General features: G+C 35.4%; 1 protein-coding gene across 1 annotated transcript; it reads right to left on the bottom strand.

Annotated features, from left to right (window-relative positions):
• Positions 1-3103: 3103 nt before the first annotated feature.
• On the bottom strand, positions 3104-14780 carry LOC135682560 (coiled-coil domain-containing protein 89). Its single transcript, XM_065197506.2, has 8 exons — positions 14261-14780; positions 12433-12619; positions 11652-11949; positions 10605-10702; positions 10209-10345; positions 9243-9325; positions 7778-7871; positions 3104-7340 (listed from the first exon to the last, which is right to left on the bottom strand). The coding sequence occupies exons 1-8, from the start codon at positions 14270-14272 to the stop codon at positions 7251-7253; spliced, it is 999 nt and encodes a 332-aa protein (XP_065053578.2). The 5' UTR covers positions 14273-14780; the 3' UTR covers positions 3104-7250.
• Between the last annotated feature and the right edge of the window lie 302 nt (positions 14781-15082).

Raw genomic sequence — 15082 nt, 5'->3', positions numbered from 1 at the left:
ACTTTGAAGCAATTCGGCAATATGACCATAGTTTCCACTGAAACCACTCGCATAAAATTTCTATGCCTCTGGTTTTGATTAGGGAATGCAACTCCTGTATGTTCCTTGTACAGTTCTTAGGGCCAGGGCATGGCTGCACATCACCGCACATGAGGATAAGGACGTTGAAAAAAACTTTGTTTCGAGCTTCGAATACGAAAACAAAACTTGCCACCTTCCACTTGAAATAAACTGGAATAGATAAAAATTTCTCTGTGGTTTACTTCATCAATCTCATTTCTAAGTAATGTGAGTCCAATAAAGTCTGAGCTAACGAATAAGCTTCTTTTAACTTGCAAGTTTAACACGAAAATAAACAGAGTAACAAGAACCGTGCTGGAAGCCGCCATTTTCGAAAATCCTTTTTGAATTATCTAATATGCTAGACAATTTGTGGTCAGTGTGATTGGTACAGACAATGTCGTAGTGTCTGTTTTATCATTTCATATCAACCTTCTTTTTTTGTTATGCATCGCATTTAATTTCATATTGAGTTTCAGTGAGTTTCAGGTCATGAAAACATAAAGAAACGGCAGAAAAACAAATTTTTTAGATATCACATGATTCACGAAGTAAAATATGTTTATTAGATACTTGTGAACAGTGAACTAATGTTGACGCTAGGTCGAGAAATTTTGATGATAATCTAAATTAATTTCACTTGTTAACTTTCTAAATTCCACTTGGATCGTGTTGCAATATAGAAATTCTTCGTTGTAATAATGATAATTGTTGCTAGTTTTATAAAAATAGACATAAATATTACAGAAAAATAGCTATCACGCTCAAAATATACTCAATTAGCAAAAGAAAATGCACGAATTTGTTTTTTTATTGAATTTGTCATTTACAGAAATGTGCCAACTCAAAAATTAAGAAGAGAAATCTTCCAGATTTTCTTGCAGGAATACCTTTAAACAACTTATTTTTGCTGGTGTAAAGTTTGAAAAATTGTACTGGAAAAGAAAAAATATTTTAAAACAAACTTAAGCCATCCATTTGACACTTTTAAGAATATAAAAACTTAGCGTAGGTTTCTATGCTCAGAAATATACATACCCACTTGTGGATCAAAATGGCCTAGCTTATGGTCGCTCTTCTGTCGAATTCAGGACTACATTTCAACTGAAGTAGGGCAACTGTAGCTAAATAGAAACCTTTCAGCCTTCCTTTGCGTTAATGTTAGAAACAAGCCCAGACCTGACATCGTAACAACTGAATCTAAGCCCAATGTGCTTTGGTTGACGTTAAGTCAATGGTACAAAATTCTGTACAGTAAATTTGAAGTATGCATCCCCATAGCCCTGCCTTTGACAAAAATTCTGCAAAAATGTTTACTAGAGAGGTCAAAATTACCGGTCCTATATAGCTGCGTTGCTATGGGCCTCTGCTGTTAAAACTCGACAAATATTTCTAAGCTCTTTCTATAGAGAGCTGACCTAAAAAATTTGACTTGTCAGGCGTCACTTGTCATATTTTTTTGCCAAGCAGGGCGAGTAATTTTGCACCAAGAAGATTTTTTTTTGACCCACAGTATGTTTATGATAATTATTTATTGGATGACATTTATGAATTGTTACACATCAATTTGAAACAAATTTTAAAAAATAATGAAGGTTCCTATCTCAACAGAAAGTTTGATAGCAGCGAGAGAGAGGGTATGTGTGTGCAGATGATGCTATGGTTTCAGACCTTTTGGGGGTTTCAATAGAAACTTTAATGATTAGAGAACCTGGAATTCTATAAATACAAAAGACAATTGACATGATAAAACCGTCTCCAAAAAATCTGATTAGAAATCGCATTAACAATGCTGATAAGCCAATGTGTAGTTAAATCTAGATAAAGTCTTTTTTGGAATTTCTGCCACAATGTAACGAAAACATACGGAACTGATAGTAATAGTTTGTGTATAAATGTTGTCTTCTAGACAGGTGCCCTTCGTTGCGACAATATGAAGCGGAAAACCTGGAAAACCTTTGTGAGAAAAGGGCACCTTGTTCCGACAGTTTTTGGTTTGTTGTTGTTGTTGATGTCTCGTTGATGATCAGCTGTAGGGTTATCATAAGGTCCATTCCAATCACCAGGCTGCTTCCATTCAAAAAATTCGAGATTAAACAAAGCTAAATTACAATAATACTGTTTTTGTAAAAGACAGAGCTTCAATCTATATTTTATTCCAAAACATATTTCTTTTCTTCACATTTTACCAAATTTGTCAGAAATTTCGGAAAATAATATCTTTGTATCTATGATATATTTATTGCAAAGCGAAGAATTTCTGAACTTTCTTTGATAGAGAAAATGACCTCTATGAATTTTAGAATCCTATGTCTATCTCTGAAATGCAAAAGACATTGAAAAATAACCCATAGCAATTCGCAACAATTCAGTCAATTTTATAAAACTTTTATTAGAAACCAAAATTTATAAAAATAGACACTAAAAGCCGTTGAATGTGACTAACAACGAAAAAGACTGAGAATATAGAGTGTACAAAAAATTTGTTGAGAGACTTTCTTCTATAAATCCAAAGTAACTTCGAATTGTCTCTCTCTCATTGAAAAGTATTTTATTGCTGGCACACTTGATGGCATCATCTAAAATTCCTTTGTTTTATGCACATTTGCGAAGAAATAAGAAATATGGACATATTTCGCTTTCTTTGTATTTTGTCTTTGTATTTGTGACTACCTAGCATCCAAAGATAGTTTTAAGGACACTGAGAAGCTTATGCTTATCGAGCAGTGTCCTGGTCCTTCCTCTCGATGTGGCCACATATCCTAATTCCTACGCCTGGAATTGCAGAGAGCTGCTAGCTCTCCTTACTTTAAACGAAAGCATGGTTTGGCAGGGACTCAAACTCGAGATCCTCGGATCTATAATCGGTGACCCTAATCACTGCATCCTCGCACCTAAAAAATCCTTGTATTAAGCAAAATAAACTAAGAATAAGGTAAGGGCTGTATTCAATGCCCCTGGAATTACCCTAAAGATGATGGCTGCTTAAGCCTCTCGATGAATGCTGAAACGGATGGACCCAAGGGGAAGATACATGAAAAGGTTTTTGCTGCTTTAAACGACTGTTCTAATCATGAAAATTTGATGTTTAATTTGATATCAAGGGATAAAAGATGTGTCCTTGATGACAATGAAAATATTCGTTGTCACCAAGCATTCTAGCATGTGAGCAATCAACATACATGGTTGTAAATTAAGCCACTTAACAATTAATACAGTTAACACGTTGTCATTTAAGCTTTAACTCTGTAAAATTATTGGCTTCAATTTGCTGCTTATTAAGCTATTATGTCACCAAGAAAAGACTTGTGTCCCGTATCCACGAGCAACATGTGGCCAAAAAATCTTTTATTTTCGAGTGGCGAAATTATGGAAGAGTTTTTCCCCAAATTCAAACTCATCAAAAACCTGCAGCAATCAAGTTTCCGTCTTGAAAACTCAAGAGCATGATAGAATCATGTTTCATTCCTACCGATCGCTCAATTATTTTCAAGCTTATAATTTACGCCCAATTATTTCTTTTACTTTTTTTATCATTTATTTAATATTTGGATTGCAAATTATAAGGTTTTGTTTTTTTATACAGGGCAACTTTGAAAAAATCAATGAATTTAATTAATTACTATGTATACCCTGTTCAATGATTTAAAACGAAAATGAAGAAAAATGTTTGCTTCAGTTTTTTGTCGGGTAGTTTGCTATGAACGAGAATAAATGGGCGACAACTATCACCCCAAAATAATCTGCAACAACACCTGACTCTTGCTTTTACTGTGCGAATTAAACCTATTTGCAGTTCTGTTAAAAACCTCTCCTTTAGTCTTTGAAATCTGTTGATATCTATACTTTGCAAATTTATACTTTTTTTCTGCAAATCTGGAGTGTTACAGTATACAATGTCATCACAGTCACTGCAACAAACATACGAACTAGTACCAGATCAACCTTGCACTCATAAACATATGTGCATCAATCATCATTGCATCCATTAGCTATGACAGTTAGTTGCGAAATGCTTCCGAGAGTTTCTTAATTATGATGTCATGAATGATGTTATGAAATGTTCCTAACCTTTTTTATCACGTCAAGAGATTCGCTTCCGTTCTGATGCTGTTTTTAGATGTGGGAAGTATACTTTTATCCCTTGTGTTTTGAGTTTTAGGTCTTCAGGGCAATCCTGTTCTTGGATTTTGTTGGGGCCCAGACCTTCCTTGGTATCCTAAGACCCCACACAGTTATTGTTATTACATTCGGTAGTGTAATACGTGCCGAGATACACGGCGGCATGTAGAGTTTTAATTATAATGTTGATTTTATATTTGATTTAAAGCAGTAGTAAATAACATGTTTTGAATCTCAATACCTAATAAGGACAAACGTATGGAAAATATCAATCGACAAGTCTCAGTGATTATCTAAGTTGAAACTCGTAAAAAGTTAGTTAGTTGGTTGGAGTAGAGTTGAAGTAATGATGGTGATCGGCGAAAATGTGAAACAGAATATTGATGGATTTGATACAAAATAGTTACACAAAATGGTGATATTTCTCTGAGTCTTCATCTTACACTTCGTTTATCATTAAATATTAAGATAGGGGCACCGCTAGAAATAGTGGTCCCAACAGATTTTACAAAATTCCATTGTTCTCTGTTTTATGACGTTTTCATAGTTTCTAAACCTTTTGCTTCGAGTAGTGAAGTTTCTTGATTTTTTCTGACCGTCCAGCATTCGTTTCTTATAGCCAGTTTCATATAAAAAATGAATGTAACTGGTCTCTTCCTGACATAACCTGTTACCTTCGCTTGAATGCTATGTCAGGAAGGGAAAATCGGCGCAAATATGATGTATCCATTTCAAAATTCTTCAACGAACTTCCGAGGTGGCGTTCCTGCGCTGCAATAAAATTTTTCTGGGCGCCCTGCGAAATCTTCGATTGCCCTGCAAAATCCACAATTTTTTAGATTGGGGGGGGGGGGTGTCACACGGGATTTTCGCCCCTGAGTTCCACAAGAAACACGCTGCTGAGCAATTAAGCAAAGTTCAGAAAGAAATAGTGTCAAAAGTTGTTATTGAATTACTGTCCTACTTTTTCAAAAAGTTTTCATTTCTAAAACAACAGATAAGGACTTCAACATCTAGCTGAATGTTAGTCACTATTCCGACAAAAATGATTACAAATTTTTAGTAATAATTAAATTCAATTCCATAACTTCGATTTTGTTGAAACTAGCAATATATTTTCTGTGAACAATTTTTTTGCGGTACAGAATTTGAAAATGGCTTTCAAAAAAGCAAACATTTTACAACATACTTAAAGCTTTTTCGTCTGACACTCCTCAGAGCATAAACGTCAGAATAAGGTTCCAAAAGAACACGATGGAAAATATATACCCAGTTGTGGATCGAAATAGGCCAATCAGAAAAACGCAAGCACAAGAACGGTATAGTTGACCAATCAGTGCCGCGAGCCTAAAGAAAAATTACCACTGGAGTCCAAGAGAGAAAACGAACTCCTTCTGTCTACACAATGGCGGCTTTTTCGTTTTTATGTAGATCGACTCCAAAACTGCTAGATGGAAGGATGACTGGGCTCTGCCAATTATCCGAAATATGTCGTCATTTTAGAGTTCTGCACAATCTGGGTTGTCTAAAAGATGTTGACCGATGGCAGAATCACTTGTTTTAACAGTGTTTCTCATTCGTTACAAGTTTCTATTTATATAAATTTGTGATAATAACATTTTCAAAAATAGCAAGCCTTTGCAAGAACGAAATCTCGCCAAGAAATGAAATTATGAGGTCTTTATCGCAATTAAAACTATAGAATCTACAAAAAAAAATTTGAAATGCCAAAAGAAGATACAAGTAATGATACAAAAAAATTCATTGATTCAATCCACAAATCATGACATTCCAAACATGCAATGATATAAATTTACAATTCTATCAAACTTTACAGTCGATGGCAACGATATTTACCGGGGCTCTACGACAAAGATAGGCACAAAATAGCGGGAAAAATATGTGTAACTAAAGACACGACAGTTCAAAGCAGGCTAACGGACGCCTTCTAAATTCAAATTTAAACTCCACACCACCCAAGCTCAAACTTAAAGGGAAGTAGCAAATTATTTATAGATAATCCATATTTGAAATTATTTGGATCAGCTGTACCTAAGAAATTTGATGAAACATTCATGTGATGAAACCAGAATACTATTGTCAAAAACGGACAAAAGCTAGTCATTTCAAAATTCCATCAATTCAGTAAGGCTATAAAGAGAAAGATTTAAGGGTTTGATCAAAATCTAACAGTTTTTGTAAAGCCAACGAAACTACGTCCAGCCAACCGGTCCAGCAGCCATTTATCAAGCAAAAGTATACAAAATTGATATTTTACAAACCATCTTGGGAAATTTTTGGAGTGATTCAGTTTTCTTTAAATAAAAAGGTATACAGGCCAAGAAAGCATATAACCTAATTAAAAAATGACCTGGAAATAAATTTAAAATGAACTTACTGGACCAAAATAAACAATTTGAACTAACCTAATTGCAATTTTAACCTCAAACAATTGTGAAATGTGTCAGCAAAATGAAACAAAATTAAAGTTTGTATGTGAAACTGCAAGGGAGGCAATTATTATTTTTGGGATTCTAATTTCAACAAGAACATTGCTATCCAGTTAAGGCAAGCATAATCTTCTTGACTTTAAAACCAGATGAATTTATTCTAAACGCTAAGATGTTTTATGTTAGGATATATATTAGTCAAATAATTTTCAAGATTTTCTCTTTTCTTTTGGAACTGAAGACACAAAAATGTTTTTTAGGCCCCAAAATCCCCCGGGAAATGTGTGGATTCCTACGAGTCTTGTTATCTGTGGAACGCTCAAAGCTAAGCATATGAAAAATATACAATTACTGGCAAAAGGTCTTGGAGCACATTCTTGGTACATTTAGCAGCTCTTTGCCATGCTATGGTTCTATAATTATGTTGGCTATTTGTGTATTTGCAGAAACGGTTTTCGTCTTAACGGTCTGAAGGCCTCTTTATTGTGAGACATGAACATTTCATCGTGAACGCCTACTTCAACTTCAGATTCGCAAAAAGTGTTAATTGTTATCTGTAGATGCAAACATATTAGCACGCAGGACAACAGGATCGGAAGTATAATGAAATATTAAAGCTTAAGGAATGTTTAGTCTTCGTAACTTCACATTTAGGTCGCGTTCCCTGTTTAGTAGATTTGAAGTATGTTTCTTATAGGCATCGAATTCCTAAAAAGGGAAGGTACGTTATTCAATGATGTATGTTTTCACAGGCGAAAACAGTTCAACACTGTAGGCTATACCTAAATCTTATTATCTATTTTTGAAGAGCTTAGCAGACGATGAAAGACCTGTATCTAATACAATAACACATCATGAAGTTAGTACAGTTTCTAAAATTGGGCTGCAGAATTTTTTATTAAAATGCCAAAAAGTCATAACAATTGACTCCTTTAACAAACGGATTTCATTAAAGAAGTTTAAAACTTGACTCAAGTTTGGTATTTTTTGAAAAATTGGAAATTTCGAGAAAAAGCATTCGGAAAATTTTAAAAAATTGTCTGATTATATAAGTATTGGGCAGATTAACCTTAGATTCAAATTCTCTTTGTGTACCAAGTGATGTTAAACATTCTGCCAAAATATAGGTTATTAAAGGTACCAACCTTATGTAATTGAATGTTCGACTGCTTTGCTTCGTTTATTTCAACCTTAAGTCGCCGAATTGTTTGATTAGTAGAAAGGGACTCGCTTTCTTTCCTAAAATGAAATTATATCAAAATAGCCAATGCATCAAAGAGATAAGAAACATTCAATTAATTTTATAAAGTAGCAATTACTATCTACTGCTGCTTTTCATTCTAAGATCTCCTGCAAAGCGAAGTCGCATGCAGTCACAATCACAAATTGCAGTCCTCGGAAAGCCCTGTTGCCTAGCTTGTTTTGCTATTATCATCCAGAATAACCGTGCTTAATGCATACTGTAAAACTCAATTAAGACCGGGGGAGGGCTTATTTATTTCATCAGTCCAAGAAAAGGACTTAAAAGAGAGAGGGCTTATAAGAGAGGGGGTCTATTCAAAATAAAACATTATAAAAATGCCACAATGCTCTGGGATTTATTCAAAAGAATCAACATCAGTATCATCTTGACTTCTAAGGCGCATAAGGAAATCTTCACATGGGCCGTATTTGATGAACATGATCATATCATCATCACACCCGTCAAGAGACCCAATGTGCATATTTTCTTTGTTTGACATCAGATGGTAAAGAGGGGGCTTAATAAAGAGGGGGGCTTAATAAAGAGAGGGCTTTATAAGGAGGGGGCTTAATAAAGAGAGGGCTTTACAAAGAGGGGGGCTTATTTTATATTTTGGCTTGGTAAGGGTAGGCTTAATAGAGAGGGGGAGCTTTTACGGTTATTACTATTCCTTAGGACCATTTCGATTAAAAAATATCGACGCAATATCACAAACTGACTGTGAACGAAATGAGTTTTGTTTTCAATAGATTAATTATTTGTGACAATATTCAATATAATATCGAAATCGTGACAATATTATTTCGTAACTTCATTCTTTGAAAAGCAACATATTTCTGCTACTCTCAGATAATGTTTTCAAAGTAAAAATTTGTAAAAGCAGCAATTGAAAATTCAATGTAATAATGTAATGAGATTTAAACTCCTTTTTTTCAAATTTCTTTCATGGCACAGCAATCGGTTTCATACAAATATTTGTAAACATAACATCATGCAAAGTTTTACGGCTCCTTAAATCGACACGAAGACAAACAAGATCTTAAATTTTCGCAGGGAATTCGATAGAGAAGGGGGGGGGCTAAACTGAGTCTACAAACGTTAAAGATGCGACATCAATATGCATTCTAAACCACAACCAGTTATGTAAAGACGAATATCATTTGGTAAATACAAACTTGGAAATTGTGCTCTTATATACATGCTCTACGCTTAAGTTTCAAAATCACCCTCAAAAATCTATATTTCTGCATATCATTTACCCTAAAACCCTAACACTGAACTTTCCAAAAATTCGTTTTCAATTTGCAAAATTTTGATATGGTTTCAATTTTTTGAAATATTCAAAATTTCAGGTAAAATCCACTTACTTGAGTCTCTGATCCAAATGTCTCACTTTTTCATTTTCAGCCTCTAGAAGTCTTTGCAGCTCGTTAAATTTGATCTCATTCTCCTGCGTTTGGAAAGAGCAGAAGTGAAATACAGAACAATTTGCAGCGGTTGGGGATAAAGTGTCTCACCAAATTTACTTAACATTCGTACTACACAAACTATGAAGTAGTTGAAAACTTACAAAAGGGCAACATTAAGTGTAATATTAAACAAACTTAGGATCTTTTGGTGGTACAAAACTTGAAAATGGCTTGAAAAAAGCAGACATTTAGTAAACTAAAGTTTTTCGTATGACACTCTACAGAATTTAAAATGTCAGAACATAGATAGCGTCATGTTTGCTTTTTTCAAAGACATTTACAAACTTAGGAGTTGGGATAACTTAAACAAGTGTCACATCAAACTTAATAAAGTATCGTTCCAAACTTATTCCGGAGGCGGGTTCACAAATGGAACCAACTTTTGACGAGAGCGGACCAATTTTCTGAATAAATGCAAGCATAGAGACAAAAGTCTACCGCTAGCATGGATCATGGCCAAATCCCTTCTATCATGAATAAATTTGAATCAACCACTTCAAACAATTGACGGGACGGTGTGACACCTCCTACATCATCACAGTTGGCATCCCTGATTTGAACCAATCTTACTTAAATTTGATTAAGTTTCTTCGCATTTCTCACAAATACTAATGAATGAATATCCACTTTGAAACAACATGGGCCATCTGCTGACAACAAAGAAAGAAAGCTGAATCTTACTTACTCAAGTTGATTCGGGTAAGATGTGCCATATATCTGATACGTTTCGAGGATGGCATGGAATCGTAAAAGCAAAGATCGCTCTGCGTTCGTTATTTGGGTTTCGTTCAGAATAGAAAGTTGAAGAACCTATGCTTAGCGAAGAGGCAGAAATGCAACCCCAGGCCTAGGCATTAAACATACCTTGATAACTAGCTGCTGAGCTTCCAGCAAATCTTGCAGCCCGGTTTTTTGCTGGTCGGATTCGTCTAGCTGCCTTTGTAGTGACGTCAGCTGTTTCTGAGCAGCTGAATACTTCTCTTCAAGTCGTCTGAATGTCTCTGAAATACAAAGTATTAATGCTTATGTGGGAGGAGAATAACCCAAGCGTAATGAGCAGTTCCCATCGGCATTGAGAAAGACTCTCCCTAGCAACCAGCCTTAGCAACAGCAACAGCAACAGAAAACGGCAACAGCAACAACAGTATATCATGTAATTACGCATGACCATCTTTACAAAATTATAATGAATGGTCAAAGCAACGAAATGATCAAGCACTAATTTAAACACGCAGGCTTTTGATAAATATCACAGCATACCTTTGTTATTAGATTGCTCATCATCTTGCGCAGTTTTGATTTCGATAAGTTGGTTTTCGTTTTGCTCTTTCATTTGATCAAGCTGGGCTTTGAGATCCCTGAGTAAAAACAATACATTCTGTCAAATGCTTAGCAAGTTTAACCAAATAGCGACATGAAGCCAACATAAGATAAAGAAAAACACTGCATAATAGTTTGAAGATAAGGAGAAAAAATCGATTGGAAATAGCTTACTTTACACGTTTTTATATTTCATTCATCTGCGCTTAGGACTAAATTTTGAAAGTTTACTTAGAGAAAATGTGAGCCAGTGACAAACCAGGAGAGGACTCAAAACCACGAAAAGTGACACTGTACGTCCGCAATTGAACTACCCAGAAACATTTTCAAATCAAAGCTCAAAGCCATGCCACTCGCAAATACCGCCCCCTCTTTCGTAGTGCGCAGGGCATTTGTTGCACTGGACTGACTAGGTTTCGAGAAATACGTTAGTAGTGCCCAACAAAATTTGAGAAAATGCACTTTGGAAGTTTAATACATACTGTTACTACATACTGTTAGCAAACATTCAATACGATACCCATCTCCACCACATATACAGCACAGCATAAAAGTCATCATCAATTTTGACTCTTGTCGCCAGGCACCCTGAGAGCCATGATGGTCTCTTCAGAAGGTCAGGCATGCTGTACCCCCCTTTAGTTGGAAAATTTAAAATATCACAAAGTCGGCTTTCAAATGAAGCGATGAGTGTAATTTGTGAGACAGAAACATATCAAACCAAAAGAAATGCACTAATTCATTCGTGTCCCTCTGTAGAAGTTTTGATCTCAGCTCAAAGTGGCTCTGGAAAATTCGTCGTCAAACTGCCGAACATTATCCAGAATTCAGAACCCCCCCTCCCCCTCCGAGTAAAACTCTCAAACAACATTCTAGATGAGCGTCTTTGGAATATATAAGCCACAGATTTATGAAAAGAAAATGCTTTAAAATTTGAGCGAAAACAAGGCAATCATGGAAGAATTTCAAGACTGATTATCAGCGTACCTTTCCTTTTCGTCAGCTTCTTCTAAGCTTTTTTTAAACCTTATCACGTCCACGCTCAGTTCTTCAAGAATACGATCTTTCTCCCTAATCGTTTCACTGAACATATTTTCATTGTCCTGCTTCAGTTTCATGTTCTCTTTTCGTAACTTCTCGTTCTCATTTTTGTACTCATCCTTCAATTTGATCATTTCAACATGATTGTGATCCAAAGTGTTGAATCTGTTCTTTAAAATCTCATGGTCTTTTTTCTCAGCTTCATACCGGCTCAATGACTCTGCCATTTCGTTTCGAACATTTTCTGAAATGTGAAGTATCAAATTAAAAATCATTAGCAAAATACCATCGATAAATTGGTAAATTTCGGCAGACAACGTGAGTGTATTCAGGAAACTTCCCTACACTTATTATTATCCTTCATCCACTTTCTGCATTTTCTATTTTATGGTTTATGGCACACTCGTAAAATTGCATGGCATCCTTTTGCATATAAAGAGTTACCTGGGGAGTAGAAAGGTCAAGTCACCTGAAAACAAACTATGAATAAGGAACCTGACCAGGTGCATGTGGAACTCATTCTGAATAAATACATTTGTTCACTTTACCCATTCACAAACATATATTTTAAGTAATAAAGTAATATATGCACCAAAAAGCAGCAAAACCATGTCTTTGGTATCAGCCATTGCATATTTACAAAAAATGATTTGGAATATTTTGTTGATTTTACAATCAGAATCTGGCAGAAAACCTTTCTGATAACATTACAAAAACGGCTGGTCACCAGTTCTCTTCTCTATTTCCATATATTTCTTCAGATATTCATCTGCTCTCTGTTTTAGGATGCAAATCAACTCTGATTGTTGTTCTATTCTTGACCTAAGAAGTCCTTCTTCAGAAACTTCATCCTCTGAAAGCCCTCTCAACCTCCGCAAATTTTCTGTAACATCACTGTACTCCCTTCTTGTATTCTGTAAAATTAACGATTCTAAAATTTGTGTTGAAGCAGAGACATCTTGCAACTATAATTCATTAAACAGTGTCACTATTGCAGATTGTTAATCAAATTGAAAAGAATAAATTAAATACAGGTTTTTAGAGCTTAAATCCAAACTGTTGTTAGGCATGTTTACAAGAAAAACAAGCAAAACAATATTAAACTTCTTAACAATAACCAATAAAATAACTTAACAGTAAATGTTAACAGTTAAAATATCATTATGATACTCATATAGAATTTTCCCCCGAAAGTGATCATACCATTATATTCCTAAACTTGGATGACAAATAAGTGTCAACTCTACTCAGGCAAAGACGAGCAGTTGACGAAGGCTAAGAATTATGCCACTGCAGCAGTCTACAGAAGGATGTGTCTACGTATAGTACCCGAGATTCATCCGGAAAGATCAATTTTGGAAAGAGAATCAGAAGGTACATTTACTCCAAAAATCTGCAACCCTTCAAAAATTAAATATCATTTTCCTAAAAGCTACCAGCTTCATAAGTCTCAGCTACATGGAGGAATTTCAAGGGGTCAGAGAATGGTAATAGGAGGCAAAGGTCATGCCAAAGGCAAAGCACTAAGCACTTTGAGTACTAAACTCTTGTAATATTGGGGTTTGAGGGGCAGATAAGACTTGTGGTTGGGACAGGAGTGAAGATCTGCAAGATCTCACAACTTAAGCCTATTCATTGCAAAATGTTCTTCAAATTTCATAATTTTTTTTAAAATAAACCAGATTACTTGCATCTTAATAAAATTATGGAACATCTCTGATACCACAAACCCTAAAATGCCTGAGAAGTTATCTTAGGAGTCAGTCTTGAAGTATTTTGACATTCTTGGAGGGGAGGTTACAGCCCAACAAGATTTACTATGTTGGAGTCCACTTTAAGACCAAAAACTTCAATAGATAAAGTGAAATAGGGATCAACATTACAAGAGGCAGTGAAAATGTATTACCAATAAAATAGCCAACCACTTTCATGTTACTACCTAGGTTTCAAAGATAGTTTTAAAGATACTAAAAAGCTATGCTTATTGGGCAGTGTCCCAGTTCTTCCCCTTGATGTGACCACACTCTCCTCATTCTAAGGGAAAGTTTGGTCATGTCATGGACTTTAACCACAGACATTGCATTTTAAGTCCACAATCCGTAACCACTGAGCCATCCTCCATTCTCATAGTATCAGTTAAAATTTTGGAGAGTTATTTACATAGAAAAATTAGTGATAAAACATCATGGTTGAACCAGATAAGATAATTTTGAACTTTTAACTTGTCCCGCCTTACTTTATCTTGTCTTTGTTTGATGACAAAGATGTTAACATATTATACAAACGTTAACACAGGGAAGAAATTTCACCGAGTGAGGCAAAAAAGCTTGCGGCAAAGATAAACTTATCATATCATTTGGTTAGTTGATTAACTACCTTCAAAATATGTGTATATGGTGGCTGGTACGTTAGTGATAAAATGTGGTTAAAATGTTCGACGTAACATCGCTATTTTAGGCCATTCATTATCTGCAGGAAATTTTTGTATTTGGCGCGCAAGCAGTAGATCCAAAATATTGTCTCTTATACACAAATTTAATATGTCGTATACAGACCTGTTCCATCATTTAAGCAGCCTGTTAGCAACGGTAAAAATCAGTGCACAGTGTTTCAGCTAAAAACCTCAGTTGTTATCCAAAAACAAATTGATTGCTCTTTTCGCTTCCCTGTAAAACGCCATAGCAACCTCGGCTACCCGTCGTGTAAAACCCAGACCAGCGGCCAGTGGCAGAACATGAAAGACCGAAGCTTTGTGTGCAACTGCGCGCTAACTTTTGGATCACCAATGATGATTTAAAGCTTATTTATATGGATAAGGTCATATTGTCTCGCATCTGTTGCAACGATACGTTTCATCGTCTAAAACAAAAGGATTTGTTGTAGACTCATACGAAGAAGCAAGTGGTTGTAATCCGTGAGAATGCGTGGAGATGAACTCGTTGGTATGGTTTCCCAGTGAGTTCCGGAAACGAATTCCTTACCCGTCTGAATTTATTCACAATTTACTTGTTTGCCTCAACAGCTCTGCCTTCCTAGACATAATTGATACAAAAGCGTTTTTAGTCAACCAGTCGGCGCTATCACAGAATTCTGTGGCGCTATATCAATTAAATTCTCGTTATTCTGCATCATCGTCCCCCTGTAGCCTTGACAGTGCTGGACAGGCATTTTTGCTGCAGGTATCGCAATCACGTCGCTGTAGCTACAGTTAAAACATAAACTTGGATATAATATACAGACAAATTTAAGATTAGAAAAGAATTACTTGTGCATTACATGAAAACCATTTTGGAACTGCCGAACTTTTGGCTTTTGTCACATGCCATTAATAGTGAAAGCCTCTTTGAAATTTCAAATGCCTCAGAGGTCCTTTCCGA

This window comes from Rhopilema esculentum, chromosome 16, assembly GCF_057945365.1.
Source record: "Rhopilema esculentum isolate cy_ngs chromosome 16, ASM5794536v1, whole genome shotgun sequence".
NCBI lineage: Eukaryota > Metazoa > Cnidaria > Scyphozoa > Rhizostomeae > Rhizostomatidae > Rhopilema > Rhopilema esculentum.
The sequence above is the reverse complement of the archived record's forward strand: the minus strand, read 5'-3'. Positions and strand labels throughout refer to the sequence as shown.

Coding starts and splice junctions, on each gene's coding strand:
- LOC135682560 (XM_065197506.2), bottom strand. Junction 10,703..11,651: donor GAAGCTGACGAAAAGGAAAG/GTACGCTGATAA, acceptor GTTTTTACTCAG/GGATCTCAAAGCCCAGCTTG. Junction 7,872..9,242: donor CATTTGGATCAGAGACTCAA/GTAAGTGGATTT, acceptor ATTTCATTTTAG/GAAAGAAAGCGAGTCCCTTT.